The sequence below is a fragment of the Bos javanicus genome, chromosome 17 (assembly GCF_032452875.1).
Source record: "Bos javanicus breed banteng chromosome 17, ARS-OSU_banteng_1.0, whole genome shotgun sequence".
NCBI lineage: Eukaryota > Metazoa > Chordata > Mammalia > Artiodactyla > Bovidae > Bos > Bos javanicus.
Genome location: NC_083884.1, coordinates 54867905 through 54891555, shown reverse-complemented (window position 1 = coordinate 54891555; position 23651 = coordinate 54867905). Strand labels below are relative to the sequence as shown.

The 23651-nt window shown below is 40.3% G+C and overlaps 1 protein-coding gene across 3 annotated transcripts; it reads left to right on the top strand.

The window, feature by feature from the left end:
- Positions 1-2103: 2103 nt before the first annotated feature.
- ANAPC7 (anaphase promoting complex subunit 7) lies at positions 2104-22781 on the top strand. 3 transcript variants are annotated; one of them, XM_061383823.1, is made up of 11 exons: positions 2104-2307; positions 7473-7659; positions 9904-10023; positions 13134-13245; positions 13513-13666; positions 14355-14497; positions 16062-16179; positions 16767-16963; positions 19203-19427; positions 20106-20256; positions 21941-22781. In XM_061383823.1, exons 1-11 carry the CDS (start codon positions 2108-2110, stop codon positions 22128-22130), a joined length of 1797 nt encoding a protein of 598 aa, XP_061239807.1. In that variant the 5' UTR covers positions 2104-2107; the 3' UTR covers positions 22131-22781. The 3 variants fall into 3 exon arrangements, with proteins under 3 accessions (XP_061239807.1, XP_061239808.1, XP_061239809.1); XM_061383824.1 differs by lacking the exons at positions 2104-2307; positions 7473-7659 and adding an exon at positions 11496-11535 and having other exon boundaries at positions 9953-10023; XM_061383825.1 differs by lacking the exons at positions 2104-2307; positions 7473-7659; positions 9904-10023 and adding an exon at positions 11562-11759.
- The last annotated feature ends 870 nt before the right edge of the window (positions 22782-23651 follow it).

Here is a 23651-nt window from a genome sequence, read left to right as displayed (position 1 = left end):
TCATTAAAAACGTGATTGATATTATTTAGGTAAAGTTTAATAAAATAATGCTGCTCTTGACTTTTTTAAAATCTTATTTCTCTTTTATCTTTCAGTGAAAATCTTGGTTTCTGTTATCATTAATATACTTGTAATTTGCTTTATACTAATTTATAATGGTAGTAATATTATTATACCACATGCATATGTAATACATAGTATGATTCTGAAGCTAATGATTACCTTATTAAGAAAGCTTCAGATTTCTTTGCAGTTGTTTGTTTGTTTTTATTTTATATTGGTGTGTAGCCAGTTGTTCTCACCTTTTGAGGTAGCCCCCACACTTTGTGGAATGTTTTTCTCTGAATCAATCCACTTCTTGCCTATCACTTCGTCTCTCACTGAATTCTACCATGAGACATCAAGAACCTGAGCTTCATTAAGTCCCGAGACCAGAATTAAGACCCAACAACTGGAAGATGTCAGTGTTCTTCATACCAAAGACCACCACCTGAGGCCAGGAACCAAAGACGCTCATTAAGATTAGGTGAGACCAGATTAAAGGAGTACACACTCTGTTCTTATCAGCAATCCCACCTTTAAATAGTGGCTATAAAATCCTCATCAAATCCTTCCAGACTGGGACACAGTTTTTCCAGACAGGAACCCATTGTGTCCCCCTTTGCCTGGCAAAGCAATAAAGCAATGTTTTTCTACTTGACCCCCGACTCCCAACTATTTTCACTGTTTCTTTTCTGACCATTATTGTTGGTAATCTTATTTCAGGGCTATTACTGAGAATAAAAGAAGAGTGGTCAAGAGACCAAGAAAAGCCACAGACTAGAAAATATTTTCTGATAAAATCTGATAAAGAGATGCTATCCAAAATACACAAAGAACTCTTAAACTGAACAATAAGACCAGGAACACCCTGGGAATTCCCTAGAGGTCCAATGATTAGGAGTCCCTATTCTCATTGATGAAGGCCCAGTCTCAATCACTGGTCAGGAAACTAAAATCCCACAAGTTTCTTGGGGCAGCCAAAAAAAAAAAAAATGACTAAAACCAGAGAAAAGATCTGTATAGATACTTCACCAAAGAAGATGCACAGGTGGTAAAGAAGCATATGAGAACACGCTCAATTTCACAAATCACTACTGCTGCTGCTGCTGCTGCTGCTAAGTCGCTTCAGTCGTGTCCAACTCTGTGCGACCCCGTAGACGGCAGCCCACCAGGCTCCTCTGTCCATGGGATTCTCCAGGCAAGAACACTGGAGTGAGTTGCCATTTCCTCCTCCAATGCATGAAAGTGAAAAGTGAAAGAGAAGTCGCTCAGTCGTGTCCAACTCTTAGCGACCCCATGGACTGAAGCCTACCAGGCTCCTCCGTCCATGGGATTTTCCAGGCAAGAGTACTGGAGTGGGGTGCCATTGCCTTCGCCATCATAAATCACTAGAGAATAGCCAATTAAAATCACAATAAGATAACACTGCACTCATATTAGGACGGTTAAAACTCAACCTGCTGTTTATTCACTCTGGGCTAATGACTAATTTCACAGGGTAAAAAAAAGAGCGAAGCCGGACTCCCGCAGGTACTACACACACACACACACACACACACACCACACCACACACACACACACACACACACACACACACACACACACACACACACACACACACACACACACACACACACACCCCCCCCCCCCCGAGAGGAGGGGGCGTGGCACTTAGAGCTCGGGCGAGACCATTAAAGCAGTTAGGACTGTCCCTGGCGCCTGATTAAGATATTTAATTCCAACTGTTGGGGATTTTCCCTCCGCACCCTACTAGAATATTAATTTTTATTTATGATAAATGTTAATACATTTTAATTAATTTTTAAGTCTAATTTCAGTTGATCCTGAAGTGCCTTTTGTCCCCAGCCCGCTGTAAGCCCTCAGGAAAGGTTGCAACTTAAAATGATGTAACTTTTGCTAAAAACAAACAAAAACCCCAAACTAAACGGTACCACCTCACAGGGAACTTGGCAGGGAAGGAACGGAGGTTTTTGTTGTTGTTGTCGCTCCTCAGGCATTTCAGTAGTTGCCTATCACCCTGGGGGCGGGGCCGCGTGTAGACCCGATGGACCCGGGTGAGGCCGCCATTTTGGACTCTTCCCCAAGGAGCTTCAGCCGGCTTTTCGCGCTGCCGCCGCCGCTGTCTGCGGCCTTCCAGGGCAGAATGAATGTGATAGACCATGTGCGAGACATGGCGGCCGCGGGGCTGCACTCCAACGTGCGGCTCCTCAGCAGCTTGTTACTTACAATGAGTAATAACAACCCGTGAGTTGAGGCTGGGAGCGGCCTGGGGCTCGGGAGAAAGCGGCGCCGGTTTGGGAGCGGGGAATGTGGGGGCCTGGGCATTGGCGGGAAGGAGCGGATGCGGGCTCCCGGCTGAGGTTCCGAGGTCAGCAAGGGCCTCGTCGGGCGCAGCAGACTTAGGAAAGCAAGTTGAGTTCGCCGGGTCCCCGCGTTGTACACGGCGCTGGGACGCGCTCCCTGCGGGAGATGCGGCGAGCGGCTGCTTGGAGAAATGAAGGCGGAGGCTCTGAGAATGACCCTGGCTAAGATTTCCAGAAAGTTGGGAGCAGAGGGTTCGCTAAGGCACTGTCGCCGGTCATAGCGGCAGTCACATCTCTGGGCTGACTCCTCTCTTCCCGAAGAACGTTTTTTCTGTCGCCCAGGCTCAAAGAAGCCTTGTCCCCTGGCGCTTGATTAAGATACTTAGTTCTTAGTTTTACGTCCTCGTCCCACGTCTGAGGTTGATTTTTCTTTCCCCTTGAGTGTTATCAGTAGCGTTTGCTTTCTCGTTCCCGCAAACACGTAGACGGAAGACTTCCTGGGTGGGTGGGAGTGGCGCGTTTTTAAGGACCCGCAGTGACCCTTTGACGTTTTCTGATAGACCATAGGATTGCAAAGAGTCGGACACGAGTAAAGCGACTTAGCACACGTTGCGGATGAAGCGGTGGTTTATTTCTTGCCCCTTTGCTTAAATTTCTTCGTTGTGTTTAAATGAAAATTTCTTCCCACGGCCTGTGAAGCCAAAGAGCTCTCTCCCACTCAGTCTCACCTATTCTGCTCTCTGTACTCGCTTCCCTGGTTATGCTCTTCTGTTACTTGAACACCCCAAGGTCGTTCTCAGCTCAGGGTTTTTGCATTTACCATTCTGCTTGGAGTCCAACTCAGAGCTCCCTCCTTTAGGTTTCAACTCAGATATCCTTCCTAGAGAACTCTTGTTTGGCCATCAGAATTGTCCCTGGCCCTCAGCATTCTATCCCTTTACCCTGTTATATATTATACATCACTTTTTGTTTGTTTGAGATATCTTTGACTTACTAGTCTGAGATGTGCAACATGATGATTTGTTATTTGTATATACTGTGAAATGATCACCATAGTAAGTCTAGCTAACATCTAACAACCCCACATAGTTACAGAAAAATATTTTTCTTGTGATGGGAACTTTTCTATATTCTTTTTTCTGTATTCTTCCTCTTAACACCTAATGAAGTCTGCAGCGTGCCTGTTGATATGCAAACGAAAGTGCGTGCAACCTCAGAAAGTTGAAACATGGTGTTCAAGTTCACACATCTAGTAAGTGGAGGAGCCACAATGTCTGGATTTTGGTCCTTCTGACTTTAAAGTCTCATTCTGACCCTCCGTAGTCTACTGTGTCAAGTGGCATTACAGTCTACTCAGTGTGGACCCATTTGCATTTGGGCTGCTCTGGAAGCTGTCTGGGCCACTTAACTGTGTTGCAGCTGTTTTTCCCTGTTTCATTCCCACTAGTGTGCTTTTAGACCTCACTATGTGAGGCCCATCATTTTACCACCGTCCACTTAGTGTTGACAGTGAGGAGCCCTGGTCTCTGTCAGCCTACTTTGTTTATTCTGGAGCTTTTCACCTGGTTCTTAGTGATCTGTCAAAGTATACAGTGTCTGCCATTGGGAATTTATACACTGGTCAGTCATTATTCTTGGTTTTTCAAATGTTACAGGATAATTAGGAGGTTGGTCTTCTGATTAGATTTAGCCCATTCTTCTTTATATTAGGCTGAACTGGCAGTTTCCTTTCTACTTTCAGGAGGTGTTTAAATTCTGACCTTTATCATTTCTATTTTAAAGTTTATTACTTAATCTCCAGTATATACCATTAAAAAAAAAAAGCAGTACTGAAGGGGTATGCAGATAAGTGTCTGCTTAGGAGTCTTGAACTTCACCCCACCTTTTCCCTTCTCTGGAGGCAACAAATTAAGTTTTTCATGTATCATTTCAGAAATAACTTGTGGATGCAGTAAGTAGGCATGTAAGTTACAATATATAAACATCTGAATGCTTTCTCTGAGGGTAATATCAAATCAGCTGTTTTCTTTCATATCTTCAGTTCAGTTCAGTCGCTCAGTCGTGTCCGACTCTGCAACCCCATGAATCACAGCACGCCAGGCCTCCTTGTCCATCACCAACTCCCGGAGTTCACTCAAGCTCATGTCCATCAAGTTGGTGATGCCATCCAGCCATCTCATCCTCTGTCGTCCCCTTCTCCTGCCCCCAATCCCTCCCAGCATCAGGGTCTTTTCCAATGAGTCAGTTCTTCACATGAGGTGGCCAAAGTATTGGAGTTTCAGCTTTAGCATCAGTCCTTCCAGTGAACACCCAGGACTGATCTCCTTAAGGATGGACTGGTTGGACCTCCTTGCAGTCCAAGGGACTCTCAAGAGTCTCTCCAACACCACAGTTCAAAAGCATCAATTCTTCGGTGCTCATCTTTCTTCACAGTCCAGCTCTCACATCCATACACGACCACTGGAAAAACCATAGCCTTGACTAGAGGGACCTTTGTTGGCAAAGTAATATCTCTGCTTTTGAATATGCTACCTAGGTTGGTCATAACTTTCCTTCCAAGGAGCAAGCGTCTTTTAATTTCATGGCTGCAATCACCATCTGCAGTGATTTGGGAGCCCCCAGAAATAAAGTCTGACACAGTTTCCACTGTTTCCCCGTCTATTTGCCATGAAGTGATGGGACCAGATGCCATGATCTTAGTTTCTGAATGTTGAGCTTTAAGCCAACTTTTCCACTGTCCACTTTCACTTTCATCAAGAGACTTTTTAGTTCCTGTTCACTTTCTGTCATAAGGGTTGTATCATCTGCATATCTGAGGTTATTGATATTTCTCCCGGCAATCTTGATTCCAGCTTGTGCTTCTTCCAGCCCAGCGTTTCTCATGATGTACTCTGCACAGAAGTTAAATAAGCAGGGTGACAATATACAGCCTTGACGTACTCCTTTTCCTATTTGGAACCAGTCTGTTATTCCATGTCCAGTTCTAACTGTTGCTTCCTGATCTGCATACAGGTTTCTCAAGAGGCAGGTCAGGTGGTCTGGTATTCCCATCTCTTGAAGAATTTTCCACAGTTTATTGTGATCCACACAGTAAAGGCTGGAACTCTCTTGCTTTTTCCATGATCCAGCATGTCTCCCTAAATAGAATGTCAGAGCTGGAATAGATCTCAACTGTCTGAACTGTACCTTTCAATCCTTAACTTTTCTTTGTCACTTTATATCCAGTGTTTAGCCTATCTATCCTTTTCTTAAAATTATTTTTTATTAAGATAAGATTTGCATACCATCAGATTCATGCTTTTAAAGAATACATTTCTGTGGTTTTAAGTATATTCACAGAGTTGTACAACCATCACCAATGTTTGTTGTAAAGCATTTGTATTATCCCCAAAGAAACCCCAAATCAGTTAGTAGTCACAAATCCCACTTGCCCAGCCTTTGGCCGTTACTAATCCGTGGTACCTATTCTTGAGTATCCTTCATTTGCTGAGCAGTTAACCATCTACAGAGTTCTTGGACTATTCTTTCTTTTTAAGTGACAGTAGCTTGTCACTGGCACCCCACTCCAGTACTCCTGCCTGGAAAATCCCATGGAAGGCTGCAGTCCATGGGGTTGCTGAGGGTCGGACATGAAGTTGCTGAGTGACTTCACTTTCACTTTTCACTTTCATGCATTGGAGAAGGAAATGGCAACCCATTCCAGTGTTCTTGCCTGGAGACTCCCAGGGACGGGGGAACCTGGTGGGCTGCCGTCTATGGGGTCGCACAGAATGGACACGACTAAGGTGACTTAGCAGCAGTAGCTTGTCCCTGTCAAAGAAAAAATGTAAATTTTAACTAGATGAGGGATGAGATTGGGGATTAAAAATACAAGTTTCCCATTAAGATTGGTGGACACTTCTAGGCACCTATAACACTTGCAAGCAATATTCAAGATTGAAGGGAACATTCTGCAATGTATTTCTTCTGTTACTATGTCCTTTAACCCCTGAGACTCAAGGAAGTAATCTTCTAGTGCTAGTGAAGTTTACTTGCTGCTGCTGTTTACTTACTTGGTCGTGTCCAACTCTTTGCTACCCCATGGTTGTATCCTGTCAGGCTCCTGTGTCCATGGGGTTTCCCAGGCAAGAATACTGAAGTGGGTTGCCATTTCCTCCTCTAGGGATCTTCCAGACCCAGGGATTGAACCTGTGTCTCGTGCTTGGCAGGTGGACTCTTTACTACTGAGCCACCTGGGAAGCCCCGGTAAGATTTACTTACATATGGAGAGAAAAACAACTTCTGTCAAACACGGCTAATCCTCTCATCTGTTCCATTCTGTCCCATTGGCTTGTCCTAGTCTTTTCCTGTATTTCAGTATTCCCATTTTCTTCAGTATTTAAAGAGTTTCAAATTCCCTCCAAACCTCTTTTTGTTAACACTTAAATAAAAAAGATTCAGAGTGGTGAGTTTCTCTTTTCCAGTTTTTTAACCCTTCGGCAGTATTTGGTAATATTAAGTCATGATTACTCTCCTTTGTCTGTATTACCCTGAGAACTTGATGTTACTGTGGGAGTATTAACTCTTAAGGGGGCTTGGGTTAAAGAGGGGGAGGAAAAGATATACACCTGACCCTTGAGCAAGTTTCAGAGGAGGGTAGGAGGCTCACAGTCAAAAATCAGTATATAACTTATATTTGGCTCTTTATGTATGCATTTCCTTTGAGTTTGCAGTTCCGCATACACAGATTCAACCAAGATGGTGTATAGTACTGTAGTGTGTGCTGTTGAAAAAAGAAATCTATGTATTGGTGGACCCTGTAATTCAAGCCTGGTTTGTTCAAGGGTCAGCTGTATTAATATTTCTCTTTGTATATCTCTATATTACTGAATTTGATTTAGAAGTATCATTGTTTTCATAGTAAGTAAAGGAAAACAACAATTTAAGGTAATTTCCTACATATGTTGACAGTATTAACATGGAGTATGAGTCTTGGCTCTTTTTTTAGGGACTAGCAATTAAAGTACATTGCCTATGTTTTTCGGCTTATGTAGACACTAAGGAGGGCATTCTTTCTGACATTTCAAAGTAACCCATGTAGGGGGTATACTTTCTTTGTTTTTCTAGTGAGTTATTCTCCCCATCTCAGAAGTACCAGCTTTTGGTGTATCATGCAGATTCTCTCTTTCATGATAAGGAGTATCGGAATGCTGTGAGTAAGTATACTATGGCTTTACAGCAGAAGAAAGCCCTAAGTAAAACTTCAAAAGTGAGACCTTCAACTGGAAATTCTGCATCCACTCCACAGAGTCAGGTAATTGGAGATAGATATGTGATATGTTTTTAGTTTGTTTGTATTGAGAGCAGGAGAGGTGGAAGGAATTTAAGACTGCTTATTAGATGTAGAAGATGTAAAATAAAAAGTAATTTTAAGAAAAAAAAAAAAAAGTAATTTTAAGGACTTCCCTGGTGGCTCAGTGGTAAAGAATCTGCCTGTCAGTGCAGGAGAAATGGGTTCAATCCCTGATCTGGAAAGATCCCACATGCCTCGGAGCAACTAAGCCCATGTACCATAACTATAGAGCCTGTGCTCTTGAGCCCGGGAACAGTGGTTGACAAGATAAGCCACCACAGTAAGAAGCTTGTGCACTGCAACTAGAGACCAGCCCTGCTCGCCCCCCGCTCACTGCAACTAGAGAAAAGCCTGCACAACAGTGAAGATTCAGCACAGCCAAAAATAAATTTAAAAAATTTTAAAGTAATTTTAAAGGGGAGCTGACTGGAGAAACAAAGGTTAAAAACCACTTAGGTACAAGAATTCATCCAACCAAGCACAAAGGGCTAAAAACAAAATTCACTCTGGGTGAATTGAAAAACAGAATTATCTGGGCTCTAACCAAAGTCATGTATTAGTCCTCCTTTTTATACAAACAATTAAGAAATCGAAAGTTTTATTTATTTTTTAATTTAATGAAAGTACACTTTCAAGATGTCACTCAGTTTTAGGATTGCGAATACCTGGGGAAATTCATATGAAATTATCTTTCGAGTTCTTGCTAGTTTTGGTTGCTTGATGATTAAATAAATGAAGGGTAAAAAACTAATTTCACCACTTGACAGTTATACCATTGCTAGATATTTACTGTAATAGTTGATTTGCAAAAGGTTTACAAGGGTATATAAGTAAGCTGCTTACTATAGCACTGTTTATAATGGTAAGAAACTACAAGCAAAAGTGTTTATCAGTAGGATCTAGTTATAGTGTAGCCCTAGGATGGGATATTGAGGAAGTGAAATATAGCGTTGTATGTGCTGATTTGGAAAGGCCTGTATATATTAGTAAATAAGCTTTTAAGTAGTATGTTCACTACTCTTTCTGTTTAAAGGTGATAGTTATTTTAATTTTTTGGCCACACTGTGCTACTTGTGGGATCTTGGTTCCCCAACCAGGGATTGAACCTGAACCCACCTTGGCCCTCTTGGCAGTGAAAGTGTGGAGTCCTAACCACTGGACTGCCAGGGAATTCCCTAAAGGGGATAGTTTATAGACATATATCCTGGTATATGCCTAAAATATATATGGATAATATACATGGAAAATTTAGCATATGTGTGTGAAGAAAATTAACAAAACTTTAGAGGAGGGGAACCTTGACTTTCAGTTTGAACCTGTCTTTAAATTATACATGCAATTTACATTTAAAAGGAATGTCAGAATGAACTGAAGTGAAATTATGAATCACATTCTGTATTTTTCCACATTAAAAAAAGACAATATAATTGCTTTTTTTTTTTTTTTTTTTTAGCACCTGTACATTTTTCTCTTGTTTTATTTCTCTTTATGTAGAGCCTTTGTGTTTTGTTACTAAAGAGCTGATTGCCAGGAATTGTTTTCCGGCCCTGAATGGAAGTCATGTGTATTATCCACACAGAATAATTCATAGAAGTAATATTTGGGGGCATTCTGTATGCTAAGCACTATGCTTATTTAATCTTGAAGGAGTTTTTTTAAAAATTGAGATACAGTTTACAACATAATATTCACAGTTCAGGGTAGGATATTGAATAATTCCAGAATGTTTACATCCCTCTAGAAGAGCCTTGTGTTTTTTATTTCTGTAGCCCCTGGAAATCACTGACCTTTCTGCCTCTGTGGGTTCGCCTGTTCTGGACCTTTTATATGAATGGAATCATGCAATGTGGCCTTTTGTGGCTGGCTGCTTTTACTTAGTATGTTTTCAAGGTTGATCCATATTATGGCACATAATAAAGAAGCAATTGTTTATTCCTTTTTGTTGCAGAATAATATTCCATTGTGTGGATGTGCCATATTTTAACTATTGATTAGTTGGTGGGCATTTGTGTTTCTGCTTTTTATCATTAATGATGCTATGAACATTTTTGTGCAGGTTTTTGTGTGGACATATGTTTTCAGTTTTCTTGGCTGTATACACAGAAGCAGAATTACTGGGTCATATGGTAATCATGTTTAACATTTTGAAGAACTGCCATACTGCTGAAGTAATATTTTGAAGAGATGTTTTCATTTCCTCTTAAGTGTCTTCCATCTGAAATTGAAGTAAAATACAAAATGGCTGAATGTTACACAATGCTAAAACAAGATAAAGATGCCATCGCTATACTTGATGGGATCCCTTCAAGACAAAGAACTCCCAAAGTAAGTCGAATTAACAATTTGGTTACATATTTTTCTCTTCCCCAGTCCTTCCAGCTGTCTTCCTCTGTGTTTTCAGGGACTACATCTGAACATTTTACAAACCTTGTCTCTGATTCCCACTTTGTTCCCCTGTTCTCCCTGTTTAGAGAGAGGAGTGACTTTCTTATAAGACCCTGAAAATTGTGCTGAGGAAAATGGTAGCTGGAGAGTACTACATGTGTTTAATTATTTTGTTTTTCTTATTGTAGGAAACATGATTTGCAATATATTTCCAGGTAGCAACAGTACTTTTTAAGAATCTCATTTTTTGCATTCTGTAGGTATGCCCATTTGATAATGTGTATTCCTTTTATTTTCAGAATTAAAACTTCAAGATTCTTTGTACGTATTTGTGTATAGGATAGTATTTGTGTTTTATTTGGCAATAATAGTATATAGAACACCTTCAACTGAAATCGAAAGATCTAGTTTCTTGTCTTTGCATTTAGGGCATATAAGCAGTGTGTAGTGTGAACTTGGGCAAGTTAAAAATCTGGCTTTACTTTTTTCCTTATTGAGGATGATAATACTTTCTCCGGTATAAACTAAGTTTATGGATGTGAGAATACTTTTTAAAATACTATTCTATAAGGAGTATTATATTAGGCATCTGAATACAGGTTTTCTTTGAAGTCCAGTTTAGAAAAACAATGAAAATCTTAGCTCTTAGGAGTGAATTCACATCATTATTTAATATTCTAACACATACTTTCATGTCACCTACTTTCCTCTCTTCATTGAAAAACTGCAGTGTAGTTAACAATAGGAACTTGTGCACATCTTCCTGCCATTAAAAGAAAAGGAATTATAAGCAGTAGGGACCAGGTGTATTTAGTGTTTTTTCACCCAACTGTTACTGAGTTTTAAAAGTAATCACACTTGATGAGAACATGTTTAAGCATCTCATGTTGAAGATTTATTTAATATTTTCTGAATTTTAAAAATTAAGCTATTTCTTCATATTTTATGGTGATAATTGTTATTTAAAACATTTGTAAGTGTATTATAGACTAACCTGTCTCACAACAAGCTGGGCACTGTATACTTAATTATATTCTGGTACGCTATGAAAGTCTTACCCTAAGAATAATTTTTTTGTATATATGAGGGTGTCTTCATTTGGAAAATGCTGCTTTGATTGTAAGCTTTGAAGGATACCTAGTCCTTATCTTATTGGAAACGTTCCATAATTTCTTCTTAATGACTTGAGGGATTTTGGGGGCATTTTTAAAAATGAGTAATGGCCAAGAAAGTGAGCCTTGTGGTATCCAACACTTTGGTGTTTACAGCTGTCGTTTTAGGAAGAACTAGAGGAGTCCACATACGTTAGGAGTACATATCCTTCATAGAGCTGTTGTAGCCAGGAGCAAACAAAGATGTGTGCCTCAAACATAAACCTATAATATTTACAGTTTTTCTTTCTTGTCCGTTAGGGAGTTAACTGGCTTCTCAGTCTGTGTAAAGGACAAGGAAGTGAGTCAAAAAACGTCTAAATGAACGTCTGTTAATGTATGGTAAACACCGCCACACATTCCTTCACATTTTAAAGGAAAATTCCAGTGTGAGATTATTATGTCTTGGAAAATCTTCAACTTTTAAGAGAAACATACCAAGAAACAATTTGTCACTCAGTTTTTAGAAAATGATGACTGCTTATATTTATAACTGGTGGAATGCAACTTTAATGATGTCCCCAAGTAAGGATCTGTTTTTAAAAAGAATTGACTTTCTAACTAGGTAGTTCTCAAAACTCAAAGTGTCAGGTAGTTTAAACGGAATATTTAATATTTGTTGAGATAGAAGGCCCGTCAGTCATAGTTCGTTAATAACAAGCAGTCAAGAAAGGATTTTAAATTTAATTCTTTTATTTTTTTCAAGTATTGACACCAATACTGGAGTTTTCCTTTAAGTACCTTTTTTTTTGCATTTCAACATAGCCTAAAATGGAAAACCTGAGGCCAAATAAAAAATAGTTTAATTTCTAGTATTTCATTATTTCATTGAATCAGTATGGATTAATGCCATACTAGATTGTTTTATATACTGTGAGTTCATAATTGGAACAGATGTTTTTCATCTTCAGAGTAATTTTTTGAGTAAATACCTGGCATACCAAGTTACAGATGATTGAAGAGATCGGGGATTGGCTCTTTTTCTTTTGTGCCCTTGTGTTGACTGCTTTCTTAGGTTAATGATCTGGCAAACATTGTGTTCCATTTAAGATCTATTAATTTTAAATTGGAATATTGTGTACTCTTTGTACTATTAAGATCATTTATCTCTTCTCTGTAACATCTGTATTCTTTGGAACTTTTAGGTTTTGTCAAATTTTCCCTGTTGCGTTTTTAGGAAATTGTCCTGCCCCCACCTCTCGCCTCCAAACTGAGTTACATATTTGAGTTGTGCTAAAAATGCATTCACTAGATTTAAATAATAAAGCTAATCTCTGGATCATTGTCACCTCTGGAGATCAGTTAGAGTTTGATTCTTGTAGCATTTTTTTGAGTCAGACAATACCTGTGAGTCAAAGCTTTAAGCATTAGAAAAGCTAAGAGTCTAGCTGCTAGACTAATTGTTAAAGAGGAGCCAAATGTTTTACTTTTGTGTCCATCGTTTCCTTTTTGGGGAAAATTCATCTGATCTTTTTAAGCTAGCTTTGTTAAGACTTCCTCACTTTATTTTACTGTGATATTAAGCTTAAAAAATAAAATATGTAAACAAACTTTTTAACATAGTTCATCCTCTGTTTTAAAAATCAAGGTAATTAGAATCCTGTAACATTTCTCAAATGAATGTTACTTCCATTTCCAGAGGCAGCATCTTTGGTCCAGATATTATTGGGCCTTTTGGTTGGGTAAGTGTGAGGAATTTGGGAGGTAATGGGAGGACATAGAAAAGCAAAGGTAGTAATTTCCTCTTTGTTTGAAGAGTGGGGTTGCACTTTGTTTCCACAGGGCCTTGGGTAGATTTTTCAGTAAAAAGTAGAATAGCTAATAATGAAAATCGGAACTTATCAATGGTAAGATTGTATTTTTAAATACTTACCTTATTATCTTTTGTTTTCACTGCAGATAAACATGATGTTGGCAAACCTGTACAAGAAGGCTGGTCAGGAGCGACCTTCCGTCACCAGCTATAAGGAAGTGCTGAGGCAGTGCCCATTAGCCCTTGATGCGATTCTAGGTAAGGTCATTCTTCCCCTATTTTCATGGAGTGTTTACTCTCTAGATAGTGATTCTTAATCTTGGCTGTACATTAGAATAATTTAGGTTACTACTGCTGTGTATTCTTTCACCGCTGAAAAAATACTGTAGTTGTTCTGTCATATGTGTCTTGCTTAAAATAGGGAAAAGGTTGCCTTACAGCCTTGGAAAAGTGTAGCCTATTGCTTCTTGCATTGTAGAAGGATGCTATGCCTCACCTTCTTTCTCCTACTTTCTGTTGGATTAGGTTTGCTGTCTCTTTCTGTAAAAGGTGCAGAGGTGGCGTCAATGACGATGAATGTGATCCAGACTGTGCCTAACTTGGATTGGCTTTCTGTATGGATCAAAGCCTATGCTTTTGTGCATGTTGGTGACAATTCGAGAGCAATCAATACCATTTGGTGAGAACCACAAAGTTAATTGAATATTCTTAGGACTCTTATATGGAAGTTGATGTATCTAAATTAGCAAAATGGAAAAATGAGATGCTTATCTCTTGTTGTAAAGCCTGTTGTCCCTGGGCTTTGTTAATCTCTTAATGTACTCAGTGGCCCCAGATGTAATAATCTTTGTTAAATGTAAACTTGGACCAAGTTTAACTCTGTGTGTCGTACTTGAACCTGAAAGAACATCTTTTTGGATGTCCTAGAAGCATGGTTTTTGCACCATCTGACCTGGGTTGCCTCGGTACTGGGGTTTTTCTTTCTAGTTAGGTAAAGTCCAGGGTCATCAGAGTGGGATTTGTATTAGGCAGAGTCATTTGGTTGAGTAATAAATAGCTGTTACTTTGAATGATATTATATTTAACACATACAGTATATATTATCTTTTGGAAAACTGTAACCAAAAAGTTCTTTCTAGGTAATGAGAGAGATTTCTGCTTTATTCTGTGTATTTACTATCTTATCTTGTATAACTTTAAATTACAAGCTCAGAATTAAGAAAATTAGTTACATGGTTTGTTTTTGAAGTCTTTCATTATGAAAAATGAAAAATCTTACATAAAATAGTACCCTTATGCCCATCACCCAGGTTCAACAACTAAGAGACTTAAGATATATTTTAAGGTTCATGTTTAATATTTTGAAGTTCACTAGAGAAAAAGTCCTTGTTGAGAGATAACGTGGACCTACTGGGAAGCTTAGCAGATCTGTACTTCAGAGCTGGAGACAATAAGAACTCTGTCCTCAAGTTTGAACAGGCACAGATGTTGGATCCATATCTAATAAAAGGTAAGTAATTCTTGGGACAGGATGGAGGTGACTGTACAGGGTCAAATCAGAAGATAGGGAGAAGATGTAGCATGGTCTTCTGATAACAGCTTTTCATAAAATATATGAGTAGCCTTTTTTTAAGGTCCTGACAATGTCTCTTAACACTGGGTAATTCCGTTTTGAGTAGTTGTTTTTGCTTGGATTCAAGTGTCATATCCCCATAGATCATTACTTGACTTTTTTTCTTTGGGGAGGGATCACAGCCCGTTCTTACGGTTTATAAATTTATGGTGTGTCTGACTGAGAATTTGGATGGCATCCCCAGAATCATAATATCCTTTTAGGGAATTTAGGTTCACTATGTCCTTAAATTTAGTTTAAAAAGGAGTAAGTGAACAGATACTAAGAAAGTGATAAGATGATTAAAAGAAGTAATTAGAAGTGAACAACAGTGTTTTAAAAAGTCACTGATGTAAAAGAAGATTGGTGCTAAAGAGGTGAGCCACAGGTCCACAGAGATAGCGTGGACCTACTGGGAAGCTCAGCAGGTCTGTACTTCCAAAGGATGGCTGTCTGGTGACTGGCAGTGAGTGAAGGAAATGTGTGCAGCAATAGTGATGGGAAATAATGTTGCATAAATAGGCAGAAGTCTGCTTGCAAAGGCCCAAAAATGGCCATCAGAAACATACGGCCTTGTGACAATAAACATGTAGACTCTTAAGCTACAAGAATGACAGAGCAGGGAGGGGACCTTCACAAGCATGTAGATAGGGAAACAGATTCAGAAAGAGAATTTGTTTGCTCAGAGTCCCTCCTGCCCAGTGTTTCTCCTCTTTACCAAACTGCCTTGTGCCCATGGTGAAAATGGCGTTTTAAAAGTACTAGCCTGACGGTAGTCAGCTACTTAAGATTGGAAGCTCAGAGCCGAGTCCAGGGAACAGCAGGGAATGTTGCAGTAATTTGATTTAAGAGACATTTTCATGTATAGTAAGGAATGGAGGAGAATGGTGGTAAGAGATGGGTGACAGTGAGCTAAGGCCCTTTTTTTTTTTTTTTAATAGAACATAAATGAGAATAAAGGGGGTCGGGGGGCAGGGGAATGATTTTAAATGAAATAGACTCCAGAAAGAACTGGATGGCTTTTTCTAGAATAGACTAGCTTTTTTCTGAGACTAACTGGCATATGAAGTGTATACTCCTGATTGTGTCTAGACTTCTTGGAAGAGAGAACTTAATTTGATGCTTTTTTTGGGCCTTTTCTGGTTATGTGTTAGGATAACTATGGCTGTATTATCACGCCACAGGATGTAGGGACAAATAGTTCCTGAAAATTACAGGCTTTCAAATTGTGAGGTAGGTCCTTCTACTCCTTTGCTTTTTATTTTTATTTATTTGTTTTTACTTTTATATGTGTTTTGTCTTTTTAATAGTCATTCTGTAGGAAAATGGGAATGCTGGTGGGAGGAGCTTATGATATTGGAGAGGGCTCAGACCCTGCAGAAGCCCTTTTGTGGGCTCTGATGAAGGTTGTAGCTCCGTTAGAAAAGACCCCTGCTGCTTTAATGAGCCTCTTCCTCTGTAGGAATGGATGTGTATGGCTATCTCCTGGCACGAGAAGGGCGGCTGGAGGATGTGGAGAACCTTGGCTGCCGCCTTTTTAATATATCTGACCAACATGCAGAACCGTGGGTGGTCTCTGGGTATGTTTATGCATTCTCTTTTCTCTCTAGTTTTAGTAGATTCTTTAGGAAATTGTGGTTTCACCTAAATAGAACATAGATTTGAAAGCACTGGTTTAAAGAATCATCAGACTTGAATTCAAGTCATGGTCTGTCTGTGACTCTGAATGCATCATTTCTCTCAGTCTGTTTTCTCATTTGGAAAATGAGGATACTGCCCCTGCTTTGTGGGATAAGTGTTTACTGAGTGAATACATCATGCTCAGCTCTGGACCTGCTCACAAGAAGCCATCGGTGAGCAGGCCAGGAGCTGTGCTACTTTGTTATTGACCTGGCTTAACAAATTCTCTGAATATCTCTGATCTGATAACATATCCAGATCATCAGATTTCTTTTTGTAGTTTTCCCTTCCATATCAAGATTTTACCCTTAAAAATAAATATTCAGTAGATTTTTGTTGTTCTGTTGTTTTTCACTAATACCTTACGCTAAAGTTTTAAGGGGTGTGTAGTAAGGATCATGTAGAAGGCCGTCTCTTTGATTTTTCCTTTTGAATGAAATTTATTTATGGTCTTCTTTCAGATAACTTTGATTGTGTTTTCCTCCAGGTGTCATAGCTTCTATAGCAAACGCTATTCTCGAGCCCTCTATTTAGGAGCCAAGGCAATTCAGCTGAACAGTAACAGTGTTCAAGCTTTGCTACTTAAGGGAGCAGCGCTTAGAAACATGGGCAGAGTCCAGGAAGCAATAATCCACTTTCGGGAGGCTATACGTCTTGCGCCTTGTCGCTTAGATTGTTATGAAGGTAAGATAATTATAGATGGTGTGGCTCTATAGCTGTGGCACTCAGATGGAAGGTTTTGTTGGGCCAGCAATTTCCAAACCCTGTTGCACATTGGAGTCCTCTGTGGGTACTTTTAAAAATCCTGATGCTACGTCATTTCAGTACTGTGTAAGTCAGAATATTTGCTGTTGGGCTAGAGATGTCAGTACTTTTTTATGATCACAGGAAATGCCAACATGCAAACATATTTGCGAACCACTTCATTAGGCATTACACATTTATTTAGGGCTGGACTTTTCACTCCATACTTTCGTAATTCATTTTTCTTATTTTTTTGTTTTGGGTATAGTTTTGGTGTTTTTTTTGTTCTGTTTTGTTTCTCAGATGTGGCTCACTTGTTAATGTGAATCTCTCTGTGCCGGCACTATGCTGGATTGGTTGGTATGTCTTTATTGTTTGTTTGTTTGTTTTTACAGTTGTCTTACCTTGGGCTACTACTCATAGGATAACTCTACATCCATATGTCAGTGTTGGTTGTGGGAACTGGTCAGTTCATTGTGACCTCCAGAGTAGGCCTCATCAGGGTCAAGCTTTGTTTTGTTACATACTATTTTAGGTTCGTGTGAACTGACCCTAGGAGTTCAAAGCTGTGCCAGCTTCAACAGCATTTGGTGACTCAGTCACAGACGTTAAAATAGATCTTACAAAATGCAGTTCCTCCAAAGCATATTTTTATAAGAATTTAAAAATAAACCCAGGAGTCTAGGAGTGATTTGCTCTTAACAGAAAGATGAGTTCAAATTTGAGAAATAAAAATTACAGTTTGGGGACTTCCCTGGTAGTCCAGTGGTTAAGACTGCCCTGCCAATGCAGGGGGCGTGGGTTCGATCCTTGGTCAGGGAAGTAGGATTCCGCATGCCTTGCAGCATGGCCAAAAGATTAAAAAAAGAAAGAAAATTGGAAGTTGGAGTGAAAAACAAATCTGCTTAGATACCCAGAGATCTATGCCTCTTTTGGATTTGTTCTTAAAGAAACTGCAGCAAGCCAAGCTTTTGGTTTCTGATTAAATTCTTGATCCTGAAAGTAGTTTCCCTATCCTCCAATTGCTTTTATCACACTAATTCCCTTCTGTTGTGTGCCTGTCTCACAAGAGCCCAGGAATGCAGTCGAGTATTTCCATTACCCAGATGAGTGGTTGGACACAGGATAGTTAGAGTTTTTCCCCAGTTGGCCTGTGAAGCTTTATGAGATGACTTCACTCAAGCTCCCATTTGGAGATTTGGATCAGGGTGACTTGGTAATGCCCTCCGATGTATCTTGCAGCCTTTAGCTGAGCTTCCTTTACTGATCGGGGCCCTGGATTAAGGGTAAAGTGTGTTCTTAACATTTCCCTTTGAATTTCCTATGGGGTTTTAGCAGGAAAGTAAAACTATTCAAGTAATTACAAACAACCATATTCCAAAGTCCACCATGTTGCCCTTAAGAGTTAGGTAATTTCTAGTTAAGTAACTGTAGTGTGTGGTAGAATGTGCACAAATGTTATAAATGCCACTAGGGTGGAGGAGTGTATATAGAGAAAATCTGCCAGGGAGTGTGTGGGTTTGGGGTTTAAGCTGTTTTTCTGTTTTGATGAGTGCTTTGTACCAAAGAGTACTTCCTCTGTTCTCTTCGATTTCTTGGCACGAAGGTTTGAGAGTTAGAAATGTCCCCATGGAGCATCAGCCTCTTGCTGTGGGTTTAAAGGCAGAGCTGCCAGTCTCAGTATGTTTGATCTCTGTGATAAGCCCTTTTCATCCAGTTTAGGGAGACCCTAGGTTGCCCCCTAGTTCGGTGAACAGTAGGAACCTTCCCCCTTAAATTTAGGACTAAAGGTGACTGAGCAGTACTGGAAATTAACAGCTTGTTAAAAGGCAGCAAGACCTTGGGTTTTGTTGGAAATTTCATCTTTTCACAGTATCAATTAATGAGTTTGTTCTTCTAACAGAGAGCTGAGCTGGCTACATGCTTTGATTTACTTCTGCATATCTGTTAAAGGTGTCTTTGCACTACAGGCTTTTTCCACATTCATCAGGTGCTCTTGGGAAGAGCACCTCTTAGCTGTTTCAATAACATGCCCTTCAGGCTGATCTCACCATCAGAGTCTTCCCCTGACCTGCCTGTTGTTTGAAACTTTGAAGGTTTGCTGTTTAGAAGGCTGTCAGAATGGAAGCATGGCTTGGAATGGTAATGTGGTTGAACTTTTTGTGTTATATTTTTTCAGGTCTCATCGAATGTTACTTAGCCTCCAACAGTATTCGTGAAGCAATGGTAATGGCTAACAATGTTTACAAAACTCTAGGAGCAAATGCACAGACCCTTACCCTTTTAGCCACCGTTTGTCTTGAAGACCCAGTGACACAGGAGAAAGCCAAAACCTTATTAGATAAAGCCCTGACCCAAAGGCCGGATTACATTAAGGCTGTGGTGAAAAAAGCAGAACTACTTAGTAAGTATCTTGCTTACTTGCCTGTTCCTAGTTAATTGTGTAAAACCTGAGTCCAGTTGAATTCTCTAGTCCCAGTTGGTTACAGATGACCAAACAGGTGTGTGCTTTTGCAGTAGGTCTGAGCCTATTTGAATTGGTTTATATTTAGCATAACCAAACTTAATTGGCTTAGACCTTCTTGGATTGGCAGTGAATTACTTGTAGAGTGGCTCAAGCCAGCTATGCTCGGTTAGTACCTATTCAGCTCACTTTGTCCTGAACTAATTTGGGCCGAATACAACTAGTTTTAACCCATCATGATTCTCCTGTGACTTCCCTTTCAGCCTTGGTTTTTTTAAATCCTGATTTGTGAGGAACTGAGTTTGACCTAGTTTGGCAAATAAAATCCATTTTGGCTTTTTATATGAACTTTGGTTTAGAATAAGTTTTTAAAAATCATTTTTATATGAGCTTTGGTTAAGAATAAGTTTTTAAAAATCAGAACTCAAACTGCTGACTTCCTAATGGAATAGGGATTCAAATGAGCTTGGTCTTACTTCCTGCCACACCAGTGTTCTCTTGACATCTATAAATAGATATTTGGATTGTGATCATTTTTGTGGTTACATGTATGTGACCTGCAGTGGGAATATATTTTGAAATGTGTAAGGAGGAAAATGAGGGTCTTTTTCTTTTCAGGCAGAGAACAGAAATATGAAGATGGAATTGCTTTGTTGAGGAACGCACTGGCTAATCAGAGTGACTGTGTCCTGCATCGGATCCTAGGAGATTTCCTTGTAGCTGTCAATGAGTATCAGGAAGCAATGGACCAGTATAGTATAGCACTAAGGTAGGCACTTAGCCTCCCATGGGGGGACGCTCATGAGGGGTAGAGGAGGCAGGGATCAGTGTAACAGGAGTTCTGGAAACACACACACTATGTGCCCACAGTTGAAAACACAGTAACAATAGTAATGATAGTGTTCGTTAATTTATGACTTCTAAAGTCTTAAGTGATATTAACAACATTAAAGAACTGTTTCACTCATAACCAGCCGCACCACTATAACATCTATTTTCATTTGTGTAGATCATCTTCCTGGCCTTGCCAACACATATACATATTTTTATAGGGTTATACGTAGTATATATTTTATATTCTGCTTTTTCAAATCAGCGTATTGTAAGTACTTTCCCATGTTTCTATCTACTGTAGTTAAGAACTTAAGCTCTGAAGAATACTACCTTTACCACCTGTTACCTTGGGAAGTTACTAACAAATTTCCTTGTCTATATCTATCTACCTTATTAGGTATTAAATGATTAAATGAGGATTAAATGATTATTTCATGTAAAGCTCTTAGCACTGTGCCTGGTACATAGTAAATACTAAATAAATAGTGGTATTCTTACTGCTTAATACAGAAGTGATTTCTTTGAGGATTGTCTTTGTGTCTATAAAGTTATGGTGAAGGCCTGTCTTTAATGGAGTCTGATCACATCCGTTTACTTGTTCAGCAGTTGAGCACCACTCATGTGCTTGGCATCTCAGTAACCACTGGGGATGCTGTGATTCTGGGAGCTCACAGTCTCAGATGTGCAGGCTAATAGATACCATGTGCTAAGTGCTTTCAAAGCAATCTCTAGAAGGCAAGGTGGGAGTGCAGCGGGTGGGAATCCATGGATGTGGGTGAGAGCTGTATGGAAGGTTTCAGAGAAGAGATGATACAGATCATCTACAGTTACATAAGTAGGAACAGGATTCCAACGTGGGTTTCATCTCCTTTTTGAAAGCCCAGAAGCAAATAAATGAGAAAATAAGATAAAATATAGAGGTGGGATTTGCTTGAGATTGGACACCAGCTGGCCTTAGTGATGGTCACAGAGGCAAGTGGAAAGATTGTTTAGGAACCAAGTAAATAAATGTTCTGGACCCTCTGAACTTTGAGGGTTTAGATATGTGCGATCCTCCTAGCTCCTACAGTCAAATGCCCAGGTAGGGGTAACTTTGGGTCCTGGGGTCTAACCTAGGAGTTGACAAATCTGATTCATGGTAAGCATGATGGTTTTGGTTGCCTTCTGAAATGCTGATATGCTTAATTGTATTGTAAGAACATGGAACAATTCTAACGCACAGAAAAATAAGTATTTTTTGTAACCTTGTAACTTAGAAATCCCATACTCTTAAATTATATTTGAATTTTTCTGCTAATGATTGCTTGCTGCTTTTTCATTTATCTAGTATCTTCCTCTGGCAGAATGCTAGGGGTTTTAGGTGTGAAAAAATTTAAGAACTATATACGGAGAAAATTCAAATTGAGAATTCTAAAACTTAGGACAAGACGCCTTTTTCACTTCTAGTGGTGGACTCCCTCAATCCTGCCTATGGAACTGGAGTTGTTTGGAGAGGCCAGGCATTAGCAGATTCTCTGTGACTGGGTGGTCATTTCACTGCCGTACCAGGGAGATGACACATCAGCCAGCAAGAAGCAAGGCAGAGATTCAGGCCTCTCCTCTGTTTTGTTGTCCCCTAGTTTGGACCCCAATGACCAGAAGTCTCTAGAGGGGATGCAGAAGATGGAGAAGGAGGAGAGTCCCACGGATGCCACTCAGGAGGAGGATGTGGACGACATGGAAGGGAGTGGGGAAGAAGGGGACCTGGAGGGCAGCGACAGTGAGGCGGCCCAGTGGGCTGACCAGGAGCAGTGGTTCGGCATGCAGTGAGGCAGGCAGCAGCTCCGAGGCCACACTGGCCTGCCCTGCTCTGAGCACTTCCGTGGACTGAAGGAACCTGTAGGAGCCTGCTCTCTGGGAGGACAATGATTCAGCATGTGATTGCAGCAGGGGTCCCTGCCCCTTACTCCATATTTCTAGTAGTGACTTCATTTTTAAAAACCGAGCCTGACCAACCCTGCATCCTCCCCTGCTCCTGCCAGGGAGGCCCAAGTGAGTGCTCTGAGAGGCCCATGGACGTGTTGGGGCTTCTGGGACAGAGTGCTTTTTGTTTCAGAATCTGAAAGCTCGAGGACTAGACAGTGTTTTGTCTGTGATACTGTGGATGGGTTTAAAGGGGCGACCTGTCGTCCAGAGCAAGAGTCATCTCCCGGCGGCAGCATGGGCTGGCCCTTTCAGAGAGGGTTTCCTGTCCCAGAAATCATCATCCTGAGTTGTCCCAACTTCCCTAGTAACCTTGCTTCCTTCTGCAATGTTAGTAATGCCTTAAGCTGACAGTTGCTGTTTTGCAGAACAGTTTTCCGATTTGCTAACCTGGTAACTTGCCTATGAGCCTGGGCTGAGTCTGAGAAACAAGTGTGACCGAGAGCATGAACAGAAGCGCAGTTGGGGTAATTAATAAAACTGTTTTTTGTACAGTAATGGTGTTGGGTTGATCAGAATGGGAGCCCTTTATAGATTTTTTTTGGTGTCTTGTTTACAGTGCATTGATTCAGACGTAGAATTATTTGCCATAAATAGACTCCCTTTCTTCCCAGAGTGTTGGGAGCCAGAAGGAATGGGAACCTCAGATATACTGAGTTGGTTCATCTATTTGCATTTTCAACTGGTAAATTCCTGGGAAGAGTCTGGCTGGATTTTAGATTGATTTTGCCAGTCTCTGTCGGGTGCTGAGGTCGATGTCCGATTTCAACATTCTTTTGTGGGATCAGCAGGGGTCTCATTCCTGGGCTCGTGTGTTGGGAGACTTCACCCACCCTCTCCTCGTTTTAAAATGTGATGCTTTTAGAGGTCAAGGTAGTAAGGGGTGGTGCAGCTAATCTCAAATTCTCATTAAAATTAGTCAAAGGTAGTACAGAGTATTAATTTGACATAAATGGGAAGTTCTGTCTTAAACAGAACTATTGTACATGTCTAGGGTACAATCAGAGAAGGCAATGGCACCCCACTCCAGCACTCTTGCCTGGAAAATCCCATGGATGGAGGAGCCTGATGGGCTGCAGTACACAGGGTCTCGAAGAGTTGGACACGACTGACCGACTTCCCTTTCACTTTTCACTTCCTGCATTGGAGAAGGAAATGGCAACCCACTCCAGTGTTCTTGCCTGGAGAATCCTAGGGACGGTGGAGCCTGGTGGGCTGCCGTCTATGGGGTCGCACAGAGTTGGACATGACTGAAGCGACTTAGCAGCAGTAGCAGCAGCAGGGTACAATAGTTTAGGAGCTCAGAACATTTGGTTACTGCAATCTAAAGTGGGCAAAAAGTTACTGTTAAAGTATCAGTATGAGAAC